This window comes from Rhizoctonia solani, chromosome 13, assembly GCF_016906535.1.
Source record: "Rhizoctonia solani chromosome 13, complete sequence".
Taxonomy (NCBI): Eukaryota; Fungi; Basidiomycota; class Agaricomycetes; order Cantharellales; family Ceratobasidiaceae; genus Rhizoctonia; species Rhizoctonia solani.
Window position 1 is genome coordinate 1,422,211 of NC_057382.1, and position 25,072 is coordinate 1,447,282.

The window sequence follows — 25,072 nt, forward strand, 5'->3', positions numbered from 1 at the left end:
CGATATGGAAAATAACAGGCACCCGGACGATGCGAAAGGAATATCCTAAATTAGGCACGCACATATCAAGTACCCAACCGGGTTGAATGTGTCTATTTCCATGATTGTACCAAGAGTAGATGACATAATGAGAGCCATAGCACTATAGTAAGATGCATAGTAAAAGTATCTAAATCTATAAAACCAACACAGGCCAAGTGGAATCAATGCTTTAATGGAGCTGAGAGCAGTGCCACCTGCGCGCCTGTCAACCTCGATCACTCGTCCAGGCCAACAACCTCGAAGAACTTGCGTGGGTCCATTCCCCGGCAGATGTGTGGTCAGTGCCGGTCTTCTTCAGTAGCGCCATTGCCTCACGGATCGCATGTACTGCCGCGACGGCCGAGACAAGAGAGAAGATGATGATCTTTGCACCCATTGCCTCTGCCTCTTGGGTGGTGAACGAAGGAGTCAGACCGCCTGAGATAACGTTCACAAGCACCTATTATCTGCGTCAATATCTATCCGGTTAGGGTTCGATTAACTCGGACTTACAGGTGTAGGAGCCAATGCCTTCACAGTCTTCTCGAGCAGCTCCTTGGTCTTCACACCCTCGATGAACGCTACATCAGCGCCGACAGAGGCAGCTGCTTGCAAGCGGCGGATAGCCTCATCCATGCCGAGCACCTGAGCAGAGTCGGTACGAGCAATGACAACGAATCGCACCCGGAATGGCGTCACGAGCCTGGACAGCTGCACGGATACGGGTCACGAACTCCTCGGTGGAGACGACCTGCTTGCCAAGCAAGTGTCCGCATCGCTTAGTTTGAACCTGCGACCCCGCAGTCAATTATCTTGCCAAGTAAGGGTCGAACTCGCATATCTGCTTACCTGATCTTCGATGTGGAGAGCTGCCACGCCGGCCCGGTCGTACATTTGCACTGTGCGAGCTACCATCGCAGGCCCGCCGAAGCCAGTGTCGGCGTCGGCAATGAGCGGGTAGAGTAGCTGAGGCTGGTAATCACGCCAGCGTTTTGGACAAAGTCAGGTAGTGTCGCGATGGCGAGATCAGGCATGCCGAGCTTGGCAGCAGTGGTGGCGGCACCGCTGAAAGTACCAGTGTGAGTAAAATATATGCGTGGTGAAGCAATGGAGTGATACCTCTGATAGAGACATTCGAAGCCGGCCTCGAGAGCGCAGCGAGCACTGATACCGTCGCATACACCGGGGCAGCGACGATGCCAGGGCGAGCGAGCAACTGGCGGAGACGGGTGCTTGCCTTGGCAGACAACGGCTCATCTGCGGTGTGGCGGAGGTGAGCGGGGATGGTGTACTCGCGCTCAAAGGTCTGAATAGGTTGCACAACCATGTTGAATGGGTTTTAGAAGAAGTTGTGGTGTTTGGTTGGGAGAGGAGAGCTGAAAGCTTGTTGGGTAGGAACGGAGCGATGCTGAAAGCGACTCACCTATCACTGTTTATATATGTCTTACTTCCTCATTGACCCGTATGAGTTTGTAATGATCAATTCATTCAGTATACCATTTATTATTCGCTTTTTTGGCCAAGTCTCTTGAATTGACATCGATCTCACGCAAGTCACTCCCAACTATGGCCAAGGCATCACAAACCCGCCGGTAAATTCCGCCAAGTTCGGGACTGCAGAAGGTGGTATAGCTAATTTAAGAAATAATCAAGAATAGAGTCGTTCATAATTTTGGGGCGACGTGAGAGATCTGCCTGGTTCTGACATGTAGAGCAAGCGTCGGCAATCTGTGATGTCGGTCACTGCGACTAGCGAGATTCGTTATATGCAAATATGTGTCGGGGCTTCCTAATGATTGCCTTCGAGGAAGATAAGTCTACAAGTGGAAATGTAAAGGATGAAACTGACGCCAGAGCGATGTTACAAATCCCGCCAAGCTGCATCCCTGTCGAGGTGTGATCTAGGTGTATCAAATGTGCCCACGTGGGAGAAAGGGGCCAACGTAAGTTAATTCCAGTCGATTCGCTGAAAGTGGAAATGTTTAGTATGGTCAACACTTAATACTACATCTACTTATTGTAAATATAGTGACACATTATGCCGCATCAATCGTATTAGAGCCAGTTCAGAGGATATAAGTACCGCCCCAGATATCAAATATGCATGTATACCATCATCCCCGGGGACTATGGATGGGCATAGTAATTGATTACGGGTTTCACAATTTTACTCAAGCGTAATTGTCCTAAATTTTCCAACAGCGGGGCTTTTCTGAGCTTCTGATAGTATACCGTTGCTGACCAGGCCTTTCTGGCATTCAACGTATGATAAAATATCCAAGACCGACATTATAGTGAGCATGGGATAGAGCCCCGCGGTTCTGTGGGAAACCGGAAATAAAGATAGTACGCTCCCCCGAGCAAACAGACATGCTGTCACATCATGATAGAACACTCACATACGTCGTTGTCATCCAAAAGATAGGTTACATCATAACGAGTTGCCGTCGTATCGCGTTAACCCACATGAATCAGAATTCTGACACCCGAGTTTTGACGTTGATCGTTCATGCCGAAGGTACCCGCTGGCTCGTTAAGGAAGCCGGTGATCGACAATGGAGCCGAAAAAAAACTAGTTAATAACGTCAGTAGGGGGCACACGTGGGAAACGCTACTATCGCTATTCCAATCATTTTGTGCTTCGGTGGCGAGTCACGCAATGTTACTCTAGCCACGTATAACGGAGAGCTTCTGTTCAAAAATGATACCTAAGAGAGCGGCTGCGGATATCTGTAAGACCGGCTAACAATGAATGCGTGACTCTGTCCCAATACGAAGAGATAAAATAATGTGTTCAATAGATTGAGTACAACAATAACATTGGATACGAAACCAAAACAAGTAAATGCTCAGAGATTATAAAACAAATTCATAGGCGATGTGTTGAGTACAGAACTTTGAAAGCTGTATCCTAAATGGCTAGGTGAGTATATGCGATCGAAATACCACGAGCGCAGCAGCCTACCATATCTATCCCCTTGATATCCTCATTGACGGGCGGTAATATGCCGGATGAGGAGTGTTGTAAAAGGTCCATGCTTGTTCCTGAGTTATCTGCCTGAACAAGTCAAAGCCAGAGCGTGATAGCACCTTTTTCTGTGTCAATAGTCGCATAAGATTAAAACAAGGTCGGAAAGGATCGTTGGTTGCGTTTTTCAGGATGATAGCTTGGCTGGTAGCCTCACTGAGATGCTCCAATAGTTTCGTGTGATAATATGGCCTGGGTCGACCTCGGGAGGTGATGTCCGCTGGCATCCGAGATCATCCACTTCCCAAATAGCAACCGTTTTCTCTGGTATACAGTACGGAACTTCCTCCAGACAAATACCAGTAGGACGCCCCACTTCGTCAGAGGTTAACTTAAGTACAAGGAACCTTCGCCACTTGATTTGCGTATGGACTTGCACAATTCTCATCGTCCAAGTATTGAGAGCCGGAGGCTTAGTACCAGGAGTAATCGCAGCGCCATAGAACAGGGCAGAGGTACATTTCCACATTTCGGGTTTGTCAGAATCCCCGCAAGAAGTTGGAGGATGGAGAGGGATCATTGTGACTGGAAGCGGAGAAGTTACCATTCGAGTTGCGATAACCTAGATAGATAACAAGACTTGAAGGGCTTAAAATTGCACGAACGGGATTGCAGGCGGGCCGATTTGAGTGGCCGCAGAGCACCCACTTAAATAGGTCTGGTGAGAACTAGTGGGTTTAATGCAGTGCAGAACACTACTCTAGCTTCAGTATGAAATCAAGGTCCGGACGCGCATAGTGGCTACTTGGGCCCGTTAACTGAGCGATACATCACCGTGATGGACTAAGTCAACTTGGGCCTTGATATTCTAAACGTAGCTTGAAAGTAGGTTTGGGGATAAATCCATAACTCTGCCCCAAGTGGGTCTAATGGAGGAGAATTTAAACATGGAGTATTGTCAGTTCTCGAAGCACTGTCATCTAGCGTTGGATAATTCCCAATTCCCACACAGGGGGTACATTGAATTAAACTAAAGAAACAACACGGGTTGGTATAGAAAAACCAGTAGACTGATAGACTACAAGATATATTGGGAAACAAAGATAAACCAAATAAATTCAGGGGATTTTTTTTAACCTATGTGATATATCTAGAACTGAACAAAGTAGTTCTTAGCGACGATATCAGGCTTGTTGCACTCGAGTCATCGGGCTTTGATTCGAAATATCGTCGTAAGAAGGGAGGTCTTTGCCACTGTCCCTCTCGCCTGATTGGTGATTGGGTCCAAGATTGCCTGAAGATGTACCGTCAGAACCGCTTCCAGACATAAAGATCGTGTGAACCTACTCGTAGGACCATGATAATGCTTTCGTGCTCCTGCGAAGTACCACGCAAGAGAGCAAACCATAACACCGACGGTGATGACAGATCTATACAACGCACGTATATTAATATATATATAAAATAACGGAAAAGGAAGAGGAAACTTACGCATAATTCATGTTTAGCTGAGTCACGGGTATAATTGTTGGGAGAGCAAGGATAACCGCCACGAAAAGAGTCCAGAGAATGCACATTATGTTGACAGCCCAGCCAAGGAACCCATCTCCCATGTAGAATGGGCCGGGCTTGAAGTGGACTTCGGGATGGTTCCGGAAAATTCGCCTGCATGCGATGGGGACGATGTACGATAGATCCAGGGCCATGGCGGTCAGCGCGAAGATGGCTTGCGCGGCAATGGGGCTGGCAAGATCCAAGAGACCCGGTAGAATGCTGAGAAATACGACGAGCCACTGTAGAGTAGTTCCGTCAGTAGCTGCACTTTGGGACGAACCTTATCCTCCAAACTCACCACTGCGTACAATGGGACATGGTTCTTGGTAATGCGCCCAAAAATTCCCTTATCCGGGAGACCCCGGTCACGCGAGAACGCATAGAAGGTGCGAGAGCATGCTTGAAGTGCGGTTTGAACAACGAAGAACGCAGTAAGGCAGACCCAAACCCTAGGTAAATTTAGTTAATACACAAAGATCAATATTGAGGCGGATGAACAACATACCAAAGGAACAATGCACCCGCGCGTCCGATGCGTCTATACATAATTTCCAACACGGCGAGGCCGGATGGGCCCGGGAGATCCTCGAGTGGGCCAGAGCAAAGAACGAGCACGATGTTGAAGAGCCATCCAAGAAGTCCTGTGCCCACGACTGGAGAAGAGTGGTTCAGGTATGAAAGGCAAGCTTAGCGAATAATACTGACCGGCAATGAAGATCGCAGCGGGTGCAGCAACGGCAGCACGCTGTACTTCTTCCCTGAAAATGAAAATGATAAGTCATAATCTCGAGAGAACACGTTTTGTTAACGTACGAAATATGTGCTGGGCGACGATAGCATCAGTAACTTCCATGTGAAATTAACGGGGTTCCACATACCTGTCGCATCATAATCTGTCATAGTCCATTGGACGGAAAGCAAGCCAAAGAGGAATGCAATCCCTGTATTCCAGCCTCCGGTTTGATTGACCACACCAGCAGAGCCAAACACGTAGCTAGAAATACCACCTCGGTCAGTCCGGGCATGATGGAAGAAGACAAGAAATTAAACGGACTTTGCCGGGTGCATTTCACTCCGAGGAGTCTTGGCTAGGAGTACAATGGTGATTACTGAGTAAAATATGATGTATGCGTTTGAAGTGAGTTAGGGGGCGGCGGTGTCAGATAGAATTTGATAGGAACAAGAAAAGGTACATACGGAGCGTGGCACCAATGTTGACAAAAACGAAGCCACTCGTCATTCGAGCGAGGTATTTGGTCGCAAGCGAGTTCTGTATGGAATATTCCAAATATGGTAAGCGAGGTGTACGGTTAAGCGAAGCAAGCCGAAGCCGAAGCGTCAGGGGAAGAATGAAGCCATACAAGGGATGGAGGCCGGATAGGGGAGAGGGGAGCATTTCATGGTGATATGTTCGTATAACTCACGAGTAGACCGTGCACGACGAGCAGTGCGGCCATAAGACCGACAACCATCCCTTGAGTTACGACAAAATTCTCGTCGTTTTTGGATATAACCACCTAGAATCATAGTTACGTTAGTGCTCGTAACTATCAGCGTTCAAGGCCAGAATTCGGATGCGTGAATGACGTCTGGACCACTGATTTTGTATGGCACGCTCATTGGAGCCAACGCCAAGAATGATATAAAAAAAATCGAGTCAGAGATTACTTACTGCTCCCCAAATCATGTTTGACAATCCGAATTCCGTACTGGAGACACCAGCAACTTGACCGAGCATATTGAGCCTGGAAATGACATCATACGGAAATTCAGCCCACGTAAGGGCTATCTGTGAACCACTGACCAGCCTACAACCCATCCTACGATGGCACGTTGTTTCGGAGGAACGAGCTCTAAACAGGAACCGAATACTTGAGGCACAATCACGAGAAGATTAGACAAATTGAACTTACGAGCAGAAGCGGTGTATAGTCCACCGGCAGTGGGGAAAGCAGACACGATCTCTGCAATACTGGCACCGAGTGTAAAACACATGGTGGCTCCCAAAATCCAACACCAAACCACCTATTTGAGGCAAATTGTCAGTTATAATGAGAGCTCACGCGACTTGGAGAGACTGACCGATGCGGGTCCACCAAGGGTGAGGGGGGTGTTGAAAGTCGTTGCGATGGATGAGCACATGCTAGAAATGACATATGAGCTATCTACTATAAGAGTGACTAGCAGAAACATACCCCATGATAGAGAATGCCTGAACATCAAGTCTAAATTAGCACCAATGAGCCAAGACTATCGATGGACTCACGAATGATATCGTAGCAATATTCGTAAACTCTCTCTTAAATGAGGGCTAATTAAAACATAAGCTCGTTGCACCCCTCACCACTCGACATATGCACACTCAACACACCTGATATCCCATCGCAATGAGCTCAGCATCGTCGCTAGTGAGGCTCTCCCCACTGGGGACGTCAACTTGGTACTTTTTGTCCTGAGGAGCCATGAGGAGGAGGGTAGTGGGGTAACGAAAGAAGTAAAAATTGGACGCAAAATATTTATGCGTTCCTCATGGGCGGCGATAAGCCAAGTGGGACCTGATCACACTTTAGCTGATCGGTAGTTCCGCAAAATCCATTCCCCGATCCTTGGCGCGCGGCGCTTCTCAAATTTACACCAACCGCATCCATTTCTGTCCCACCACCACCAAGTAACCATGCCCCCTCTTCGACCAGAAATATCAAGAGAAACGGCAAATCCGACTCAGAAAATAAGGCAAGAAAATACAACAAGAAATCAAACCCAGATGAGCCTGGTGTTCAAAAAGTCAAGTCAGCCATCCGTCAGACTCGTCGGTTGCTTGCAAAGGTATGTAATATCGGGAGCTACTGTGGAAGGATATTTATCTAAATATGCCGGTATGTCAAATTTAAACATTAGGAATCCCTTGCAGCAGATGTCAGGATTGCTAGTGAACGTAGGCTCAAATCGCTAGAAGCGGATCTTGCGAAAGCAGAGCGAAAGCAGAGACGAAGAAGGAACGAAAGATGGCGATGCGATACCACAAGGTACTTACCTCTTTGGTTTAGCGAGATTGGAATTCGTCTGACTTACCGCAGCATACGACCGATAGATAAAGTTCTTTGGTATGTCATATCTCTGACCTCCGTACCGTAATTGGCACCTCCAACCATCTACTCGTAGATAAGCAAAAGGTAAACCGAAAGATCGCCCAAACCAAACGAGCGCTGGAGGCACCAGATCTGGACAAGAAAGAACGTAAGAAGTTACAAAAAGAGCTCTTGTCCCATCGTGTGGACTTGAATTACATACTGGTATGTTTACATTCTATCTCCTTATATTTACCCTACAACGTTGCACTCCAACATAGAACCACCCCAAACTCGACAAATACATTGGCCTGTATCCTTCGAGCGAATCGAATGACGACCGGACAGATAAATTGCGTGAAGAACGGCGCCTACTTGTACGACAAGCCATGGAACGAGGGGAAATGGATGCCGAGCCGGAAAATCGAAGGTCAAATGGGAATGGCCAAGTCGAAGAACTTGATGGAGGAGGATCAGCTGAGCTCGGGGCCTCGGACGACGATGACGATGACGATGATAGCGGGACCGATGGGGAAGGGGGGAACCGAAGCCATCAAAGGCACCCTCAAATCGTCATCGTGTCTCGGCAAACACGGCGTCAAAATCCGAGAAACCCAAGAAACCAAAATTGCAAGAGAAGCCAAAGAAATCCAAGTCAGCTCCACTTGCATTCCAACAACAGTTGGTGAGCGTCAAGGACGATGATTTCTTCGATGCGTAGGTATGGTTTTTCTCGGTGTTACTTATTCCGCTTTCGTACTCGGTTATGTATCAAGTTGGGATTGCTTGGCTTTTGAATGCCAATTAAACATAGTTGATCATTTCTGTTATCTTGCTCAGCGTATCCTCAATCACTTAGACCTACGAAGGATGTGTTGGTTGGCTTATGCAAAATGATGGTGATACGAACAAGGTTACACTGCCGATCTCACGCGCACAGGGACTCAAGCCACAGATACTTTCTTTCCTTAATTAAGCGGCCTCGCTTGAGTGGGAACTGAGATTAAGAATGCCAGCCTTTTGATCGAATAATCATGGATCACCAGAGTTGGAAGCTAGTTTAGATATCTCCCATCATGAGCAGGAACAAAAGCACCTTCGAGTACAAATGCCTTTTATTCACATCTAAAGCCTGGTGTTCATTTAACAAATACCGTTTGGCGCTTTAGCAGGAACCTTGCTAGTGACGTATAGTTACAGTGCGACATGACTTGAAACGCAAGACCTTTCTCTGGTCAAAACACAAGATCATAAACTACATATTTGATCCTAATCTCGCTGACAACTAATAAGCCCGAGCTACTAGGCTGTTAAGCATAGCGCTAGCGTTCGGATGAATTGATACCATGCGCCGTACTCGTGGCTCCCGATCGCAAATTTGGCGCCCCATCCCAAGCAGTTGGGTTAATAAGGCTATATATAGCCTTGACCATTAGGTTGGCGAACGTCCTCCTGCATAGCCCATTCTATATTTAAGTTATTGATACCTTTGGCAAAAGCCGATGTGAAACGAGTTAAGTCTTGCCAACACGACCCATGAAACTAATCAATTGGTATAGTACAAATTCGATTCATCTATGCTCAGTTTATAGTAGCGAGTGATTAACAACGCAAATAAAATAAGTTATGAAAAAGAAAGCCGATAGTAAGATAGGTCCATATAACGTCGTAATACTATGAGATTCCTCATTTGGGAGTAAGAGTGGCTCCAGAACTAGTGACGGATGTCATCGGGATAGCAAACTCGATTGCACAGGGCTTGATTGTCATTTGTCAGATTCCCGAGTGACAGGCGACGATTCCGCTCTTCATCAAGTTGGTAGAGCGAGAAGATTATTCTACTGCACACAACGCTGGAAACAGCTATGATGATCCTGGGTCATTCATGTTAGAGTCTCGGATGTTGATTCGGATTAGCATTTCCGCAACTCACCCGACGCATTAGTCGCGATCTGAACAGTCCTGATAGTGCTCCCAATACAACCGAACACTATCAGCGCAACTCTAACACCAAAATATACAACGCAGCTATAATATAAGTTTGGGGTTATTAGATTCAATTGTTTACGTCATGTATCAACATGAAATATGGGATGATGGGGCATAGATTTATGCGTTCAACTCACTGTTCTGCAAGCCTTCGTGACAAAACAGTTGCACCAAAGTGTTTTCTCATTGTTCCGAGTTTCCATAAGGTAGCAATAAAGACTATCGATTCGTAGACTGTCGTGGGGATGAGGCCTATCCACATATAGGCGGGCGGAAGTACGGTGCATCCAGTTAATATCCCTGGAACTACTGGCTGTAAGAACCTGAAACACCTGCAAAGGGGACTGCTTATACTTACGAATCTGGGGCAGAAATATAGTTTGCTGTTTAAAAATATGTCAATAATAATGCTGGGAGACGTCGACACAACGGCGCAAACGCTAGTAAGATCACCTTTAAAATCTGGCTCGCAATTACAATGGTGGATGTTGCTGTACAGGTCAATCCTATAGCCAAAATACTGCAAGGTATAATGAGTGGAAATTGGAGTGCATATGAGGATTAACTATACAACGTACCAAAGTACGCGCCTATAGCCAGCACCGCGGTGTTAAGAAACAAACAACGATATGATTTATTTTGATCGTACCTACTGCTGTAAAGCGCCCAGCAACGCAGCACAAGCACCCCTAAACATAAATGGAACAGCCATGTAACACTATAAAAATAGTTCAAGCCAAGTATCACTCACCAGTTATTATATCCGTTGACAGCGAGCAACCGTAAGCGTATAGGGCAATCACCTGTTTACAACTGTATACGCAGGGTAGGTAGTAAGTCTGCTAGGCGTTAAACGTTGCAATGTAATAAAACCTACGTCTAGAAAGTAGGCAGACCTCACGTATAAGTGTCCGACATGCTACAAATGATATTAAAACGTACTGAAGGATGGGGTGAGGGATGAAATAATAGGACTGAGTTCCGCATGGACATTGACATCAACGAGGCGTTCATCAGCCGAGTTGAACGACAATACCTGGTAGAGATATCCTATACAATGATGCAAATGACTCAGTATTATAACTAGTCCTTAGAGAAGTGTATGTACCAGAGGAAAACTAATGGACAAATTCGATTGAGGTGGTAAAGGAAACGACCGTATGTCCAGGGCGCCCTCCAAATGTAAGCAACTTCCAGATGGAGGTTGCTCACCCAATCGTAAATCAAAAGTGCCAACGAAACCGCTGTTATGGATATTTAAGATGGTTAATTGAAGAAACAGGCTGATTGCCATATTGCTAACCAGTAAGCCTTTTAGCTAATTCCAGCTGGACAAGACCCTCTTCAATCAAAACCATGATATCCGTCCCTAGTGGTAAGAACGACATGGGTGTAGCTCCCTAAGTGGTTGAAGTGGTGCCGGTTTTTCTTTTCCCAAATCCTTGGAGATTGCCTTATGTGCTGTACGTGGCTGAGGCGGGAGGTCAGAACAGAGAGAAATTGGGGCGCCGGCTCGAAGGGTATTTATTCAGCCCGAACCGTATATGTGGAATGATTTTACGGTGAGCCTAAAGCATAAACGTAACGCCCAGTCCCGAGAGCCGTTCTTATTAGAGACCATAGCCGCTGACTGAATACTAAACAATGCGGAAGCAAAGTATTGCTATTTGCTCTTGTCAGGATACGAGTTCCGAAGAATCGCGTGTCAGAGTTGTCGGTGGCGCTGCTATGATCGCAAGCTCGGGATTGAGAGCCTTGGGGCCGTCGGCAAGTTGTGTAAGGGCATGTGCGTGTTGAGATACAACGAAGTGACTTAACTGCCTTTTTACTTAATATGCATTGGCCATCCAGCCAAGATTTCCTAGAGAACATCCAATAGGGGACGCCAAAAAGTGCAATTTTTTTTTGGTGAAATCCATACAGAGCGTCAGGTTGTTCTTGATTTGGATATTTATAGTGGTCTCGCCTGTGTTGTCGGACTCATAGTCTATTAGTCAGTGGTAGCGAACATCGAAACTCTGACTAAACGATGTGTGACCGCGGAGAACCTGATCTACATTTAAAATCAGAGGCCCATCCGTTCATTTATACGGTTCGATTTAAAATATAACACCCAGAGAAGCCCCCAAACAATGTTGATTAAACATCTAAAAAGAAGTCGAGTTACTTCCGAAGTTATCCAGACATTTGAAACCGCACCTTACACTCTCGACATCGTAGTTTCATTTTGCAGCCGTTTTCGACTCGCTTTGGAGAAGAGCAAATCGCTCGATAGTATGCGCCCGACAGCATGCCATCATTCGTAACCATTCCCAGCACTCAAGAAGTACCGAGCATGGAAAGAGAGCCTGTCGACGATCATATAAATTCGTTAGATTGGCGGCACAGCACCGTAACTTTCTTGGCAGAGTTGTTTGCTGTGAGTTTAGTGGCTAGTCATGAGAGAACGATGATCTCATAGTAAGCAAGAATGCGAGCGTGTCACATAACTACCATACACTTTACTACTGTTTCAAGCATCGCCTATATAACTACTGAATCTCAATGCGGACTCAAATCACCTTGCCATAATACCAAGACTTCAAGCGCCTTGCGCAGGAATTTTATCACTTGAACACCAGCCTATTGATCCCGGCTGCTAAATGGCGCATATAGTTTATATGTATTGAAACCGAGATTTTCAGGGTGCACTCTCGCTATCAGTTATTAATGCGATCATCAGGTCGTGGGCAGCACATATACTAATTTTGTACTGCCTTTGACCAACAAGTTGCACCAGGGTTAGGAACGAATATCTCCTGGACGGACACAGACTCAATATCGTAATGTTGTTGCATAACATGTTTGTGCAAGTCACATGATATGTTGTGATGTGTCAAACGCTCAAATGTCAAATCGTCGCGGGCGCTTCTTGTTCCCGACTACCACCACTCGCGCCCGGCGCTCACTCGCATTCAGCTCGTCCTAGGACCCCTTCTTGCATACACCGTCTTAGATCGTAACATGGTCGTTACACACGAAAGTGCACCACCCAAAGCCAAGCCCAAAGGCCAGGAAGTAGTAGTAACGTGCCAGGCAAGGAGAAGAGGTGAGGAGCAAAGAGGGATGTCTTACTTGTCGTATTCGAGGGAAGAAATGCGACCAAGGGAAGCTTACAGAAGACGATGCGCAACATCCTGGATGTGCGGCATGCAGACGCTTGCGTATTGAATGCCTTGGATATGCTCGCAATCGTCCTGAGTGGCTAAAAGTAAGTCCCCATCGCTCGGCGCTTGTACGGGCGCTCATTTATGTCTTGTGCAGGGGCCTCAAGTCGATGAATTTAAACGGACAATCAAGATGTTCCTTGCTGGTGAGCTTTTTTCACCTTCTTTATATAGGTTTAGACTTACCCTTTACCACGAAAGAAAATTCACCGCGAGTTCAACGTACTCCTCGCACTTCTGACTCTGGGAGCTTGCCATTCCTAACCTTTGACAACCTTCGCAATGGCGCGGCCACTTCGTTTGTCCCAGTCGGTCCTTCATCCTCTTCCGTTAATGGAGCTGCCGAAGCCAGCTCTCCTGCACAGCCCCCTGAAGGACAAGATGGGACTCGAGGGGATTTCAACCCGCCTCCGATCCCTCCTACATATGCACACGCACAGTACCAGGTACCAATGGCATTCGGCCCACCGCCGCAGCATCAACAGCTCCCTGGGCATCCCATCCAATCTCATGGAATTCCCCATCAATTACCGCCTATCGCCCACCCTCATGACCGAATCAGCTTCAATCGCAAGCAGGGATTCCACTGACCCAGCTCTTGCGATCGATCCAGCCCTAGAGGACGCAAACATGCAGACTCTTGCGCCTGTACTTGCCCAACTTGGCGTGATCGGCCGTCTTCGTCCCGCTGCCCCGAACAGCAGGACCATACCCACGTTGCTGTAGGATATACCGTCTCGCATGACAGAGGAACACCTCCGCTGCCCCAGCCCCTGCGGCCCCTGTTGGGGAGAATGCTCTGCATAACATTGGGGTTCGCGTTCTCGAAGTCTCATCGCAGGTGGCAAGCCTGTTGAAGCCGCGGCGGTCCGCGCATGGGCAGGCGTTGTTGGTGCTAGCGTTGCCTGGGGAGAGGTTGTTGTTGAGATTGTAGGCGCTACAAGAGCAGAGCCTGGTACGGTTATTAGCTTCACTGGCCCTATACCCGAAAATCTCGACCAACTTGGAGCGAATGCTTTACAAGCTTGTGCTCTCATGTGCCTTGGCCTTCCTGGAGCGGAGGAAGTACTTGCTAAACGCTTGGAGGAGCGCCGCTGGGGCGAGGAAGTTGCCGAAGGAGGAATAGCCGAGAATTGGCAACGAGCGGTGAAGTGCTTAGTACTCTAGCTGGCGCGGGTGTCGCGGGTGCTGCTGAGGCTGTGGCAAGGCTCGAAGCGCGGCAAGGAAAGCCTGCCGAGGTTCAGGATGGACTGTCAGGTGTTAAACCCGAAGAGGCAGGAGGAGACGTGCATATGGACTCTGATGATAAGAGCACCGTCGTTGCCCCAGCTGTTGCCGCCGCGACCCTGAACACGCCCGTTGTGCAGAATGATCCTGCAGTCACCTCTATAGCCACTGTTTAAGTGTGTTGAACTGTGAAAAGGGCAGAGCGTGTTCAAGTTTCGGATGATTAGTAGTTTTAAATAACCGTGTATATTTGACTGTGTACCCTGTCTTTTTGTCCTCGAGCCAGGTGGGCCGCTAGCGGCCAGTGCCTTTACCCATCCCGAATTTATAGCCAGTTTCATGTGTTCCTTGGATTCTATATTGCTTGCTATGTTTCTTTGTATGTGCAGACGGGGGAGAAATGGTAGTTAATTGATACTGATACTGGCGGAAACAAGTACAAAGCTCGTACAAAATAATGATAAATCAAAAAGCAACAAGTAAGCAATCCGGACACTCGATGGGGACTTCAACTGAAAAATTCCCAGTCATTCTCAACAATCCGTAACATGTATCTTTCAACTGGGGTTAATCCATCGTCCTCACCTGGTCCTCAGCCTGGGTAGTTGGGTGCTCAGATTCCGATACATGAGAGCTATCCCGTTCTGCCGCGCGCCGTTGTCATCACCATCTTTCTCTACCCCTCCAAAGTCGTCCCAATCCATCCTCCGTTCCTCACCGATAGCCATCTTCGCAGCATCCATCAACCTTATCCTCCACTTCTGCCAAAGCGCGCTCAATCCTCACATCATCGACCATGACCTGACGCCAGTCAAATTCCCCCTGCTGGATAACGATATCATCCAGAAGTCGTTTTTGGTTAGCTTTGCGCAGCATGGCTTCTTCAACCGTGTGCTTCGAGATGAATCGGTATATGCTCACTTCTCGGGTTTGGCCGATGCGATGTGCTCTACGAATGTGGACAGAGTCAGCGTGTGGTAAGGTTGGTTGTTCGAGATGTGTACCTGTCTTCGCACTGTCTATCCATTGATGGGTTATAGTCGCTATCGTAAAATATAACAGTATCTGCACCGGTTAGGCTATAAGATCATTGTCAATACCGGGCTATGGGCGCCGAAATGCTAAACTTACTTGATACCAACACCACCGGACCTCGACGAAGCAATGAACGCAAAAATCTTGTTATCCACATTGAACCTCTCAGTTACAACCTGCCGTTGCTCGATCTTCGTTGAGCCATCTAAACGCAGGTACCGATAGCCATGGAAATTAAGGAATATTTCGAGAATATCGAGGACCCGTGTCATTTGGGTAAATATCAATACCCTATGTCCACCCGCATTCTTCTCACGAAGCAGTCTATCGAGTGCCTGAAGCTTTCCACAGTCGTATTGGAGCAAGGAAGAATCCGGAAATGCTATCTGTAGTTTGACACTCGCACGGTGAAGAATATCAAACTCGGGATTGGAGAAGGCTGAGCGAATGACCGGGTTAAGCGCGATATCACCGGAGTAGCTGGGCGAGGCCAGAGGTGCAAGAACAAGTCGAGGAACATCCAAGGCAACGACGGTAGGTGTAACAAACGCAAATCGATCAACTATGTCTGCCATAGATTCTTCGCGTTGGGCGTACGACATGAGCATCCGAGCTACTCCGAATTTGGTGTTAGGACCCGATCTTCCTTGCTTGAGGATATCAGCAGGTATGAGTCGCTCCACCATTGAGCGCAGGACCCGGAGCTTCTCTGAGCCAAGGACAGGCATGCGCGCATTGCGCTGGGTATTGATATGTTCGATTCGCCGACGAATTCCTCGCCTCTCAAGTATCCGTTGATACTCACGCCATCGTTTATTGCCGCAAATGGTACGAAGATCCTTTGGAGGTGGCTCTCCAGGGGTATCCAGAGCAGGGAAGAGCTGAGATGGGGTAAGCGTAGCTCTCTGTTCGGCAACTATAGAGGATTCAGTAGCGTTGGCCATGAGGTCAAATGAGTGATTGTAAAGGCTGAATCCATCATCGTCGAACTGTTTCAGTAATCGCCTGCGCACAAGTAGCTCCTTGATTTCGTAGTCGGCAACAGCAGATTGACCAACGGGTATTGCAAACGATGTAAGGATAGGCCGAACCTCAAATAGATCCGGGTGGTTGCAGACTTTACGTAGCTGCATAAGACAGTTTACGATACTAAGAAAGTTTCCGCCGGCGAGAGTTTCTTTGGTTTGAGCGCGTGACATAAACTCGTCGTACAGATATCGTTGGCGTTTAGATAGTCGACAGTAGACAATATGTTCGTGTTTAGCTGGGAGCTGCTGCTCAACATCACATTTGAGGCGACGAAGAATGTATGGGCGAAGTACGGTGTGTAGTTTATCGATCGTGTCTCGGGTCTGCTCGTCCAATGTCTCCCCGCTCTCTACAGCATGACGCATCGTTTCTGAATACAGAGACTGTCAGGATGAATTCAAGGTATTACTGCGAGCAACTTACCTAAAAACCATTCCTCGAATTGTTGTTTGTTCGCTGTCTCGGGCTGCACAAAATACAATAAAGACCACAGTTCGGTGATGTTGTTCTGGAGAGGAGTCCCAGTGAGAAGCAGGCGTCGTTCTGAATTGAAGCTAAACAGTGTGGCCCAGCGTTGGGATTTGAAGTTTTTGATGTTGTGAGCTTCGTCGAGAATCATGTAATGCCACCTTTTACGTCTGAATATTGCCTGGTCAGCAAGAACAAGTTGATAGGAGGTAACAACGACGTTGAATGAATGTTCGGTGTTCCATCCTATTCTTTTTTCTTTGCGTTCCCTGATAGACCCGTAGTAGCTGAGTACTTTGAATCCAGGCAGAAACTTTTTGAACTCCATTTCCCAATTAAGGATCACGCTAGTTGGCACAATGATCAAATGAGGACCCCAGACGCCTCTGTCGCAAGCCAAGTGAGCCAAAAGTGCAATTGTTTGGATAGTCTTGCTGCAAAGTTACTCGTGAGCAATGGCAGGATGTCATCTCACTGGACCACTCACCCAAGGCCCATTTCATCCGCTAAAATACCATTATTACCCCGGATGTATCCACTGACGAGCCACTCAAGTCCAGATTGCTGATAGGGCCTCAGGTTGCCGCGTAACAGAAACGGTGGTCGGACTCCACTATCTTGAGGTGCTTGTACATTTTTCGGTCCAAAAAGCCCAATAGTATGAATGCTCTCGTCTCCCTGGCTGCCTTCGTCTTGACTTTCACTCTCATCGTCACTATCCGGCTCACGAGTGCGGCTTTGCTCCGCTTCAGCTTCGTTGATACCAACAAATCCATACCGCCTCATTATCTCCTCCAGAGGTATCTCTGCATCCTTGGCTAACCCATCTACCTCGCTGCTCGGTTCGTATAGAACCGCCTTCGGAACACGCCGAGAAGTGCGCCGCGACTCCCCGAGTGCTGCTTCGGGTGATTTGAGCTTGAGTGTAAGCTTACGCACCGCATGTGCTATAGGAGTAATCGGTGGGGAGTCTGTTTGAATCGCAGAAGTAGAGTGACGAGTAGAGGATTCAGAAGTACCATCGCATACATGGTTCCCGTTAGTCGAGCCAGTGTGACCAAGAGATGCAGTAGATTGTTGCCTATCAACGGCCTCAGGAACCTGTTCCCTCATATCAACGCTTTGGACAGTCGGAGTGTCATCTGAAGCTACATAACAAAGACGATCCCGTTCGACAGCAGATGTGTCACCATCCTGATCAAGCGCAGAGTCGAAAACCTCGCTTAAAAGGATCGTTTCGTCAGGGTTGATTTTGACTCGGACAGTCGCAGGATCGGTTGTGAGAGATGAAAGGTCGGTATAATCCACCACGTCGACGTCAGGGTCGTTGTTCGCTTGGTCCATGGGCTCTCGTTCATATCCACCGAGTCTCGGTACCGAATCAAATGACGCATCACTCTCATCGCCCTCATCTACCCCCTCCTCGCTCTTGGTATCGCTCGAAGCTTCACTTTCCTCCCTGTCTTCCTCTTCCTCTTCCTCTTCCTCGGCAACTCGACTGGAGCGTGAATACGACCTCCCACTCGATAAACTTTTTGAGCGTCCTCCAGGCCGGCGAGTCAAGCCTAGATCTTGCTGTTGTGTCTCCAAAAGCGCGCTGCTCTGTTCTAAAATTGCATCGAGATGCTTTCGTCCTTCGCGTGCTTGTTCTGCTTCTTCTTTTTCGCGCAGGCGAGCCCGGATAACCTAACATAATAGGCAAATGTTGATAGACTGCCTGTGGCCTCAGGTTTACGGGGACAACTTACAGCAACTGCATCTTTCCAAGCTTTGGCTACTACGCCCCTTGCTAATGCCCTGGCACCGGTCCTCAAACGCCTCTCTTCAGCTGCTGCCAGTCTCTCCGCTGCCCCTTGAAGGCGCTCCCAGTATCGCGAAATGAGTGTTGCGGATCGATGTCGGTGCGCTTGAGTAGCTTTAACCCGCCGTGCGTGAGCTGGGATAGCGTTGAGGAGAATCTCGTAGTGGGACTGAGGAAGGAAAGAGAGGTTCGGAAGAGGGAGTGAGAGGGTAGCATTTGGTGTACTTGAACGGCTAGGATTACGAGTGGTATTTGATGAAATGGGCGCGGTGGTGGCAGGATTAATAGATTGTGGAGTGCGAGTCTCAATTTCTGGGTCCATTGCGCCGTATCCCAGGTTTACCGACTTGGTAGATTCGGTATCCATAATGTCGTGAATTGGGGGAGCACTAGCGCGTAAAGGAGCTTTGGGTATTGCTGCGATGTGTTCATCGATGGCTACGGCAGGGGGAGAACTTGTTTCAGAAATGGGCGAGGCGTATCCAGAAAGACCGGGAAGAATATAATCAGGGGTGTGAGTTCGATCGTTCTTCTCGCGATCCTCGGCGAGAGTGTCGCGAACCAATGTGCTTGAAAGTTCGGGTTCAATGATGGTGGAGGCACCAACTGTCTCCCCAGCCAAAGCGGGCCCCAAGCTCGCTTGATCTCCGGTCAATGGGCTAGCAACCCCATTGGATAGGATTTCTTCCTTCACAAGGTCCCGCCCGGGGCCTGTGGGCTCCCTTGTCGAATCGTCGACCTGCGCTTGGCCTCCACCCTTCCCTTCCGACCCATCACCATTTCCTTCGTCTCTACCCACTTCCACCTCTCCCTCTTGTTCTTCTTTTTCCTCTTCCTCCTCTTCCTCCTCAACCTCCTCTTCTTCTCCTCGAACAATTTCCCATCCTCGCATACATGTCAATCCCCCACGAGCCCGCACCTCCCTTATCCTTTTCCATATTTCTACCTCCGCTTTGACACTCTTGTCGAACTCGTCCCACGAAATACCAAGTTTGGAATGCTCGAGCTTATCACCAGGTGTTATATCACCGGGCTGTCGAATACCCGGGTCCACACCATTCCTCCTCTCGACAAAATCGTTCTCGTTGCTCTCCTCGAGTAGGGCAAAGGATGAGAGCAATTTCGGGAGCGAACCGCCAAATACGGAGGGGCGGGGAAGTTGGTGGGGATGTGTAGCAAGAACAGGTGGGGGAGCGGGTTTCACAATTAGTCGAATACGTTTGGGTAATGGTGTTCCTCCAGGAGATGAAGCCGGAGAAGATTGAGGGATCGATGGTGGTGAATGTTGGTCTGCCGAGGTAGATGCAAATAATGCAGTGGAATCTAGCACCGCCGAAGCTCCCTTCTCCTTCCGTTTCTGCCTCCGCTTTTTTGGCGAGAAAGACACAGACCAATCCGGCGCGCCTTGATCTATTATGTTAGGAGTTGTTGGTAAGGACGCTCTTGAAACGTCTAGATCATCCTGGCCTGCTCCATGGCCCTTTTCCCTCAGTGGCCGCTTGCGAGAGGCAACAGGGGGCGGGAACGACGGATTTTTAACGACTTTTGCTTTATACGACTTGGTTGGACCCGAGGTTGATATAGTCGTAAGGCTAGGCATTGGTAGGTTTCTTGATGATCGTTGGGCACCTGGAGATTCATGATTCTGGGAAGCAGTCGATGTTTGAGATGTTGATGTAGTCATAGACTCCCGTCGCTCGTTAATGGCTCGGCGTGTTCGTCGAGATGACGGTCCAGAGGCGGAATGATCCCAAAGGTCGTATGGCGCTCTGAACTCCTCCCAGACTTCTGATCTTTCCTGTTTTGCAACCTGTCAAAGTTGTCAAATAAATTACTTGAGCAACTTAGAAGAGAGCAAATGCATGGCACATACATCTGGGTCGAACCCAATTAAAGTTACAAACTTCTGCAAATGAAAGAGCTCTCGGAGCTGCTCCAGTAAATTTTGATTAGACAACATCAATTAGCGATGTAAGAATCGACATTACCAAGGAATCATGCTTGTCGTGCACCTCGTCCAGCTCCCGTTTCTTCTGCTCTATCAAACTGGCTCGTTGTTCGGCGAGGTCGCCATCGGACATGATCTCGGCTTCTGCAACTTGAGAAACCGGGCTACAAACGAGAAGCCAAAATTAAGGAGTAAATATATGCAAAAGATGAGACTATGGAGACTCGGACGGCTGGATGCGCCGACGGTGGCTCAAATCGAAAACACTCATGGAGGCCCGGAGGTTTCCTAACATGGACCCCGGTCACCCCGCGTCAGCGCAGTGTCTTGGGGGTCTCTAACTCTAATCACGATCACGATTGCGATCACGGACTGGCTACCGACTCCAAACCTCGCATACATTTATCACTGGGCACTCTTGCACCAATAAGAAAGCTGTTTAATGAAACATGTCGCACCTGATAACTTGTTCCAAATACGTTATGACTAAGCAGTCTCTCAATCTCCGTTTGTTCACCATAGAATTCAATAATGATAACACATGCGACTCCCTGCGCAGTGTTCAGTAAGGACAGGTTTAGAGCATACGTGAAGAGGACATGTCTATGTATTACATCCCAGTTGCAACTCAGTTATTCAAACTATGCCCGTTAGTGTTGGTTAAAATAAGAATTCACCGTTTTCTGAAGATTGCTGAAGGGGCAAAGTGTTTGGTAGTATTACTGTGGACAGTTGCCTTACCATTGGTCTACAGCATCTCTTCGGTTATGACATTAACTCTTGGATAATAGAGGTGCCAGTAGTTGAAGACCCTCTACAATTACTATTTCTGAAATTTCGATATGATTCATCGCTGAGGGTGCTAGTGAGCCCACACTTACAAAATAGAATAACAATGACATACTGACTTACAGTACGGGCTGCAGAGAAGCCAGAAAGAATCAGGTGTCAATTAGCATCTACATGAACCTACAAATTACAAGCGTCAGCAGTCTGAGAAAAGCAACCTATTGGTTCCGTTTACTAGTAGAACTGTTAGTATATGTACGCAGCGAGGGATAATGGAGCTTAAAAGCTTATGCACGTCCGTTGTTATCCCCGGCATTCACAGTCAATAGTGCGAGACGTATGCTGTATGTCTATACGTATTCATATCAGATGACTCACGCCGTTGAAGGTTTACGCCTCCCACTACTTGCTTTCAAACTAAAGCCAGTCATATGATACACCTTGCTTTTAAACTATCGGGAATTGTCCGGTTTATATGATGAGCTTTTTCTAAGGCTCAAGTGTATATTGAAAATTTATGCAGAAGTAATGGTATATGCTCGAATAGCCTGTTAGCTTAAATGTAAATTGCTATATATGGTGGCAGGCAGTGAACGCTTCTTTGGCGGGCTCTTTGTTGTCGCCATATTTGCAATGGATTTTAACTTTAGATCATGTGCGGAAGAGCCGGGATGCCGCCACGATATCACAAGAATACTTCTGCTATCACGTCAATCTTGAGTTCGTCTGGACTATAATTAGGAGGAGTTGGGGTACGCATCTCCAGCACCTTTCAACACTTTGCAACATACCTTGCCAACTATCGGATAGCTATTGGCACAGACATCCATACCCACCATGGCTCAACGTTCTCATGGGCGTGATTTTGATACACCTGGTCAGAGCGAATCAGCATCGTTAGTAGAAGGGGAGCGCGCTCCGCTGCTGGCTCCCGATGACCTCGAACGCGGGGGATCTGTTCAGTACCGCTATGGCACCCCTACTGAGGGGTTGAGAGAGCGGGGAAAAGGTACTTCTCCGAGTACATATTGGGGGATCCTTGGCCCGTAAGCTAATGATAAAATCTCTTACTCAGCGACCCTTCTTCAGCAAGCTGTGAATGTGAAGTCGAGTTACCTGGGGGGGCACCAACGTGAACCAACAAGTACATGGGGTGTCTTCAAGATGCGTAGCAAGTACTATGTACCAGCCCTCGATTGGTTGCCCAATTATTCTTTTTCACTGTGAGTTTATTCCTAATTTGAAGTCGGATTAGTATGGTCGCCAACACGACTTTTGTTCAGCTTCTGGGGCGATTTTGCAGCAGGCCTGACTGTAGCATCACTCGTCATCCCTATGTCAATGTCATATGCCTCTGGTCTTGCTCGACTCGATCCTTTGGCAGGTCTTATTTCGGCTGCTGTCCCAGGACTCATATACGCATTGTTCGGAAGCTCTCGACAGGTACTTCTAAAACTAGATCTGTATTACCCAATTGAACCTTTATCATCTTTTAGTTAAGTGTTGGTCCTGAAGCGGCTCTCTCTCTGCTCGTAGGGCAAGCAGTAACCCAAGTATTGCATGGAGACCCACTGCCAAAGTTCCCATTCTGTGGGACTTGCTGTATCAACGATGATCACTTTCCAAGTAAGCCATTCAACCAGTTACAAACCAGGCTGGCGCTAATGCTCCGTAAGGTTGGGTTCTTCTCTTTCGCTCTAGGGCTCCTCCGCCTGGGATTCATTGACGTTGTCCTTAGTCGGGCATTGCTACGAGGATTCGTCACGGCCGTGGTATGTTCCATATTTTCGCACATGCTTTGAATCAATCAACTGATATTTGTCATAAAGGCAGTGGTAATTACCATAGAACAACTCATCCCATGCTCGGACTTGTCAACTCGAACATTCAATCAAACCTGTCCCAGTCACCACAATCGACAAGTTTTTGTTTATCGTGCAAATGCGGGAACGCATGCCCACTGGCTTACTACGATCATTAGCTTTGCTACACTTGTGGCGCTCCTCAGTGCCGGGCAGTGAAACGGCGGTTGGCGAAACGTGAGGGCTGGCGCTGGGTTAAATTCATCCCCGAAGTGTTTTTGGCCGTAGTCATTGCGACAGGTGGGTTTTATCTAGTAGACTCAATTTGCCCGGCTCATGCTCATGTTATCATTACTAGCGTTGTGCGACAAGTTTGATTGGGACCTTCAAGGGGTTGACATTCTTGGTTCAGCCTCGATCAAGAAAGGAGCCAAGCTGTTTGATTTCCCAGTCAAGCATGCGAATCTCAAGTTCCTCAAAGCGACTACTAGCACAGCCGTGTAAGTCCCAATGCACTTGCGATACCTTCGTAACTGACTAGGGTCCAAGCTTGATTTCTGTGGTAGGCTACCTGGACAGTGTCGTAGCAGCTAAACAGAACGCCGCACGTTTTGGGTATTCGATCAGCCCCAACCGGGAGCTTGTTGCGCTCGGTATGTGTGGTACGGTAGATATTGATATATCGTACTGATATTTTGTCCGTTTAGGTGCTGGAAACTTGGTCTCCTCATTTTTCCCTGGAACTTTACCGGCATATGGTGCGATCACCCGGTAAGCAATAGTTTACCTTGCCACTATTGCTCGAATCGATGACTTTGAACCAGTTCGCGACTCAACGCCGACATCGGTGGACGTACCCAAATGGCTTCGATCTTGAACTCCTGCTTCGTCATCCTGGCAGTCTTCTTCCTGCTTCCTGCTTTATACTATCTTCCTCGCTGTGTGCTTGCGTCCATTGTGTGCTTGGTTGTCTATGGGCTGCTGGCGGAGGCTCCAGAGGACGTCGGCTTCTACATCAAGTAAGTCGATTTGGGCCGTGTTATTCACGCGGTCTTACCTGATATCCGCTATAGGATGAGAAGCTGGGTCGATCTCGCTCTGATGTTTGTCACCTTTGCGTTCACTCTATTCTGGAGTGTCGAAGTTGGGGTTGTTGTGAGCGTAACGGTTTCCTTGCTGCTCGTAGTGCACAAGAGCAGCAAAGCTCATATCAAGATTTTGGTACGTTAAACCTAGACTCTTTCTGAGAACCAAATATTAACTGTAATTGTAGGGTCGGGTTCCTGGGACTGATAGGTGGAGTGCTATCGACGAGGATCCTGACGCGATCGAAGATGTACCAGGACTGTTGATCGTCCGGATACGCGAGTCGCTCGACTTTGGTAAATGCTTATGCTTGAGATCAAATGGAATAAGCACTAACCCGACGATAGCCAATACCGGTCAACTCAAAGAGCGTCTCCGTCGCCTAGAACTCTACGGACCGACCAAAGCTCACCCGTCAGAAGCCCCTAGACGAAACAACGCCTCAGTCGTGGTCTTCCATATGTCCGACGTTGAAACAATCGACGCATCCGCTGTCCATATCTTCAAAGAACTGGTCGAGCAGTATCGTGAACGCGGGGTTCGTACGTTCTTCGCCCACTTGAGGCAAGAACAGAGGGAGAAGTTTGAAAAGGCCGAGATTATAGAAATCGTTGGAGAAGAGCATATCACAGAGTAAGTTTTGAGATTTAAGGATTGTGAGTTATACTTAATGGTCTTTTGTTTAATTCAGGACTGTGGCCGATGCTATGGCTGTGATCGAGAGAGAGAACAACTCCAGTTAGTTATGGCATAAATATCTTGTTCTGCCGAAACCAGTTCACGACCTAATGTTAATCAGTTCTTTCCATTATAACAACATGTTCAGATTTACGCAGAAATATTTTATAATTGCTGTTCCTATCTAGGGAGGGACGTAGTCATGTCTCTCCTATATGGCTTCGCTTGAATCTATGCCGTACATACGGGTTGATTTAGATTTCGACACTCATCCACGAGGCCTGTTGATCGTATCGCGTCTATCGAATAGGGAGACTCCAGCTCTCGGTGCACCATAAACCCTAGCCTCTTAATCATTGTGTGCAAGGGAAATCTCTTCGGCTCCCCAAGTCTGCCAGATCTC

At 47.8% G+C, this 25,072-nt stretch overlaps 7 protein-coding genes across 7 annotated transcripts; 3 read left to right on the forward strand and 4 right to left on the reverse strand.

Moving 5' to 3' along the window:
• Positions 1-247: 247 nt before the first annotated feature.
• RhiXN_07278 (carboxyphosphonoenolpyruvate phosphonomutase) lies at positions 248-1,348 on the reverse strand (the record flags this gene model as incomplete). Its single annotated transcript, XM_043327094.1, has 5 exons — positions 248-481; positions 535-732; positions 871-993; positions 1,020-1,086; positions 1,203-1,348. The coding sequence occupies 5 exons, from the start codon at positions 1,346-1,348 to the stop codon at positions 248-250; spliced, it is 768 nt and encodes a 255-aa protein (XP_043185566.1).
• Positions 1,349-2,890: 1,542 nt separating this feature from the next.
• Positions 2,891-3,569, reverse strand: RhiXN_07279 (uncharacterized protein; the record flags this gene model as incomplete). The annotated part of the gene is made up of 3 exons (XM_043327095.1): positions 2,891-2,932; positions 2,987-3,079; positions 3,207-3,569. The coding sequence occupies 3 exons, from the start codon at positions 3,567-3,569 to the stop codon at positions 2,891-2,893; spliced, it is 498 nt and encodes a 165-aa protein (XP_043185567.1).
• Positions 3,570-4,173: 604 nt separating this feature from the next.
• On the reverse strand, positions 4,174-7,007 carry RhiXN_07280 (amino acid permease; the record flags this gene model as incomplete). The annotated part of the gene is made up of 18 exons (XM_043327096.1): positions 4,174-4,283; positions 4,337-4,419; positions 4,481-4,782; positions 4,842-4,992; positions 5,049-5,196; positions 5,249-5,301; positions 5,357-5,366; positions 5,422-5,537; positions 5,598-5,652; positions 5,741-5,813; positions 5,968-6,060; positions 6,216-6,288; positions 6,348-6,396; positions 6,457-6,568; positions 6,626-6,686; positions 6,739-6,755; positions 6,810-6,854; positions 6,915-7,007. 18 exons carry the CDS (start codon positions 7,005-7,007, stop codon positions 4,174-4,176), a joined length of 1,644 nt encoding a protein of 547 aa, XP_043185568.1.
• A 406-nt stretch (positions 7,008-7,413) lies between these two features.
• On the forward strand, positions 7,414-8,332 carry RhiXN_07281 (rRNA-processing protein EFG1; the record flags this gene model as incomplete). Its single annotated transcript, XM_043327097.1, has 6 exons — positions 7,414-7,419; positions 7,483-7,569; positions 7,635-7,647; positions 7,706-7,836; positions 7,893-8,189; positions 8,249-8,332. The coding sequence occupies 6 exons, from the start codon at positions 7,414-7,416 to the stop codon at positions 8,330-8,332; spliced, it is 618 nt and encodes a 205-aa protein (XP_043185569.1).
• A 3,558-nt stretch (positions 8,333-11,890) lies between these two features.
• RhiXN_07282 (Fungal Zn(2)-Cys(6) binuclear cluster domain) lies at positions 11,891-14,209 on the forward strand (the record flags this gene model as incomplete). Its single annotated transcript, XM_043327098.1, has 9 exons — positions 11,891-12,019; positions 12,559-12,688; positions 12,729-12,850; positions 12,904-12,952; positions 13,008-13,245; positions 13,292-13,472; positions 13,555-13,620; positions 13,656-13,957; positions 14,014-14,209. The coding sequence occupies 9 exons, from the start codon at positions 11,891-11,893 to the stop codon at positions 14,207-14,209; spliced, it is 1,413 nt and encodes a 470-aa protein (XP_043185570.1).
• Positions 14,210-14,747: 538 nt separating this feature from the next.
• Positions 14,748-20,834, reverse strand: RhiXN_07283 (DNA-dependent ATPase; the record flags this gene model as incomplete). Its single annotated transcript, XM_043327099.1, has 9 exons — positions 14,748-14,982; positions 15,038-15,112; positions 15,165-16,467; positions 16,521-16,999; positions 17,053-18,251; positions 18,314-20,176; positions 20,240-20,296; positions 20,355-20,478; positions 20,773-20,834. The coding sequence occupies 9 exons, from the start codon at positions 20,832-20,834 to the stop codon at positions 14,748-14,750; spliced, it is 5,397 nt and encodes a 1,798-aa protein (XP_043185571.1).
• A 1,106-nt stretch (positions 20,835-21,940) lies between these two features.
• Positions 21,941-24,734, forward strand: RhiXN_07284 (sulfate anion transporter; the record flags this gene model as incomplete). The annotated part of the gene is made up of 15 exons (XM_043327100.1): positions 21,941-22,112; positions 22,179-22,326; positions 22,387-22,546; positions 22,600-22,729; positions 22,805-22,875; positions 22,933-22,938; positions 23,112-23,205; positions 23,264-23,405; positions 23,455-23,558; positions 23,613-23,676; positions 23,730-23,924; positions 23,979-24,126; positions 24,179-24,287; positions 24,339-24,624; positions 24,683-24,734. The coding sequence occupies 15 exons, from the start codon at positions 21,941-21,943 to the stop codon at positions 24,732-24,734; spliced, it is 1,881 nt and encodes a 626-aa protein (XP_043185572.1).
• Between the last annotated feature and the right edge of the window lie 338 nt (positions 24,735-25,072).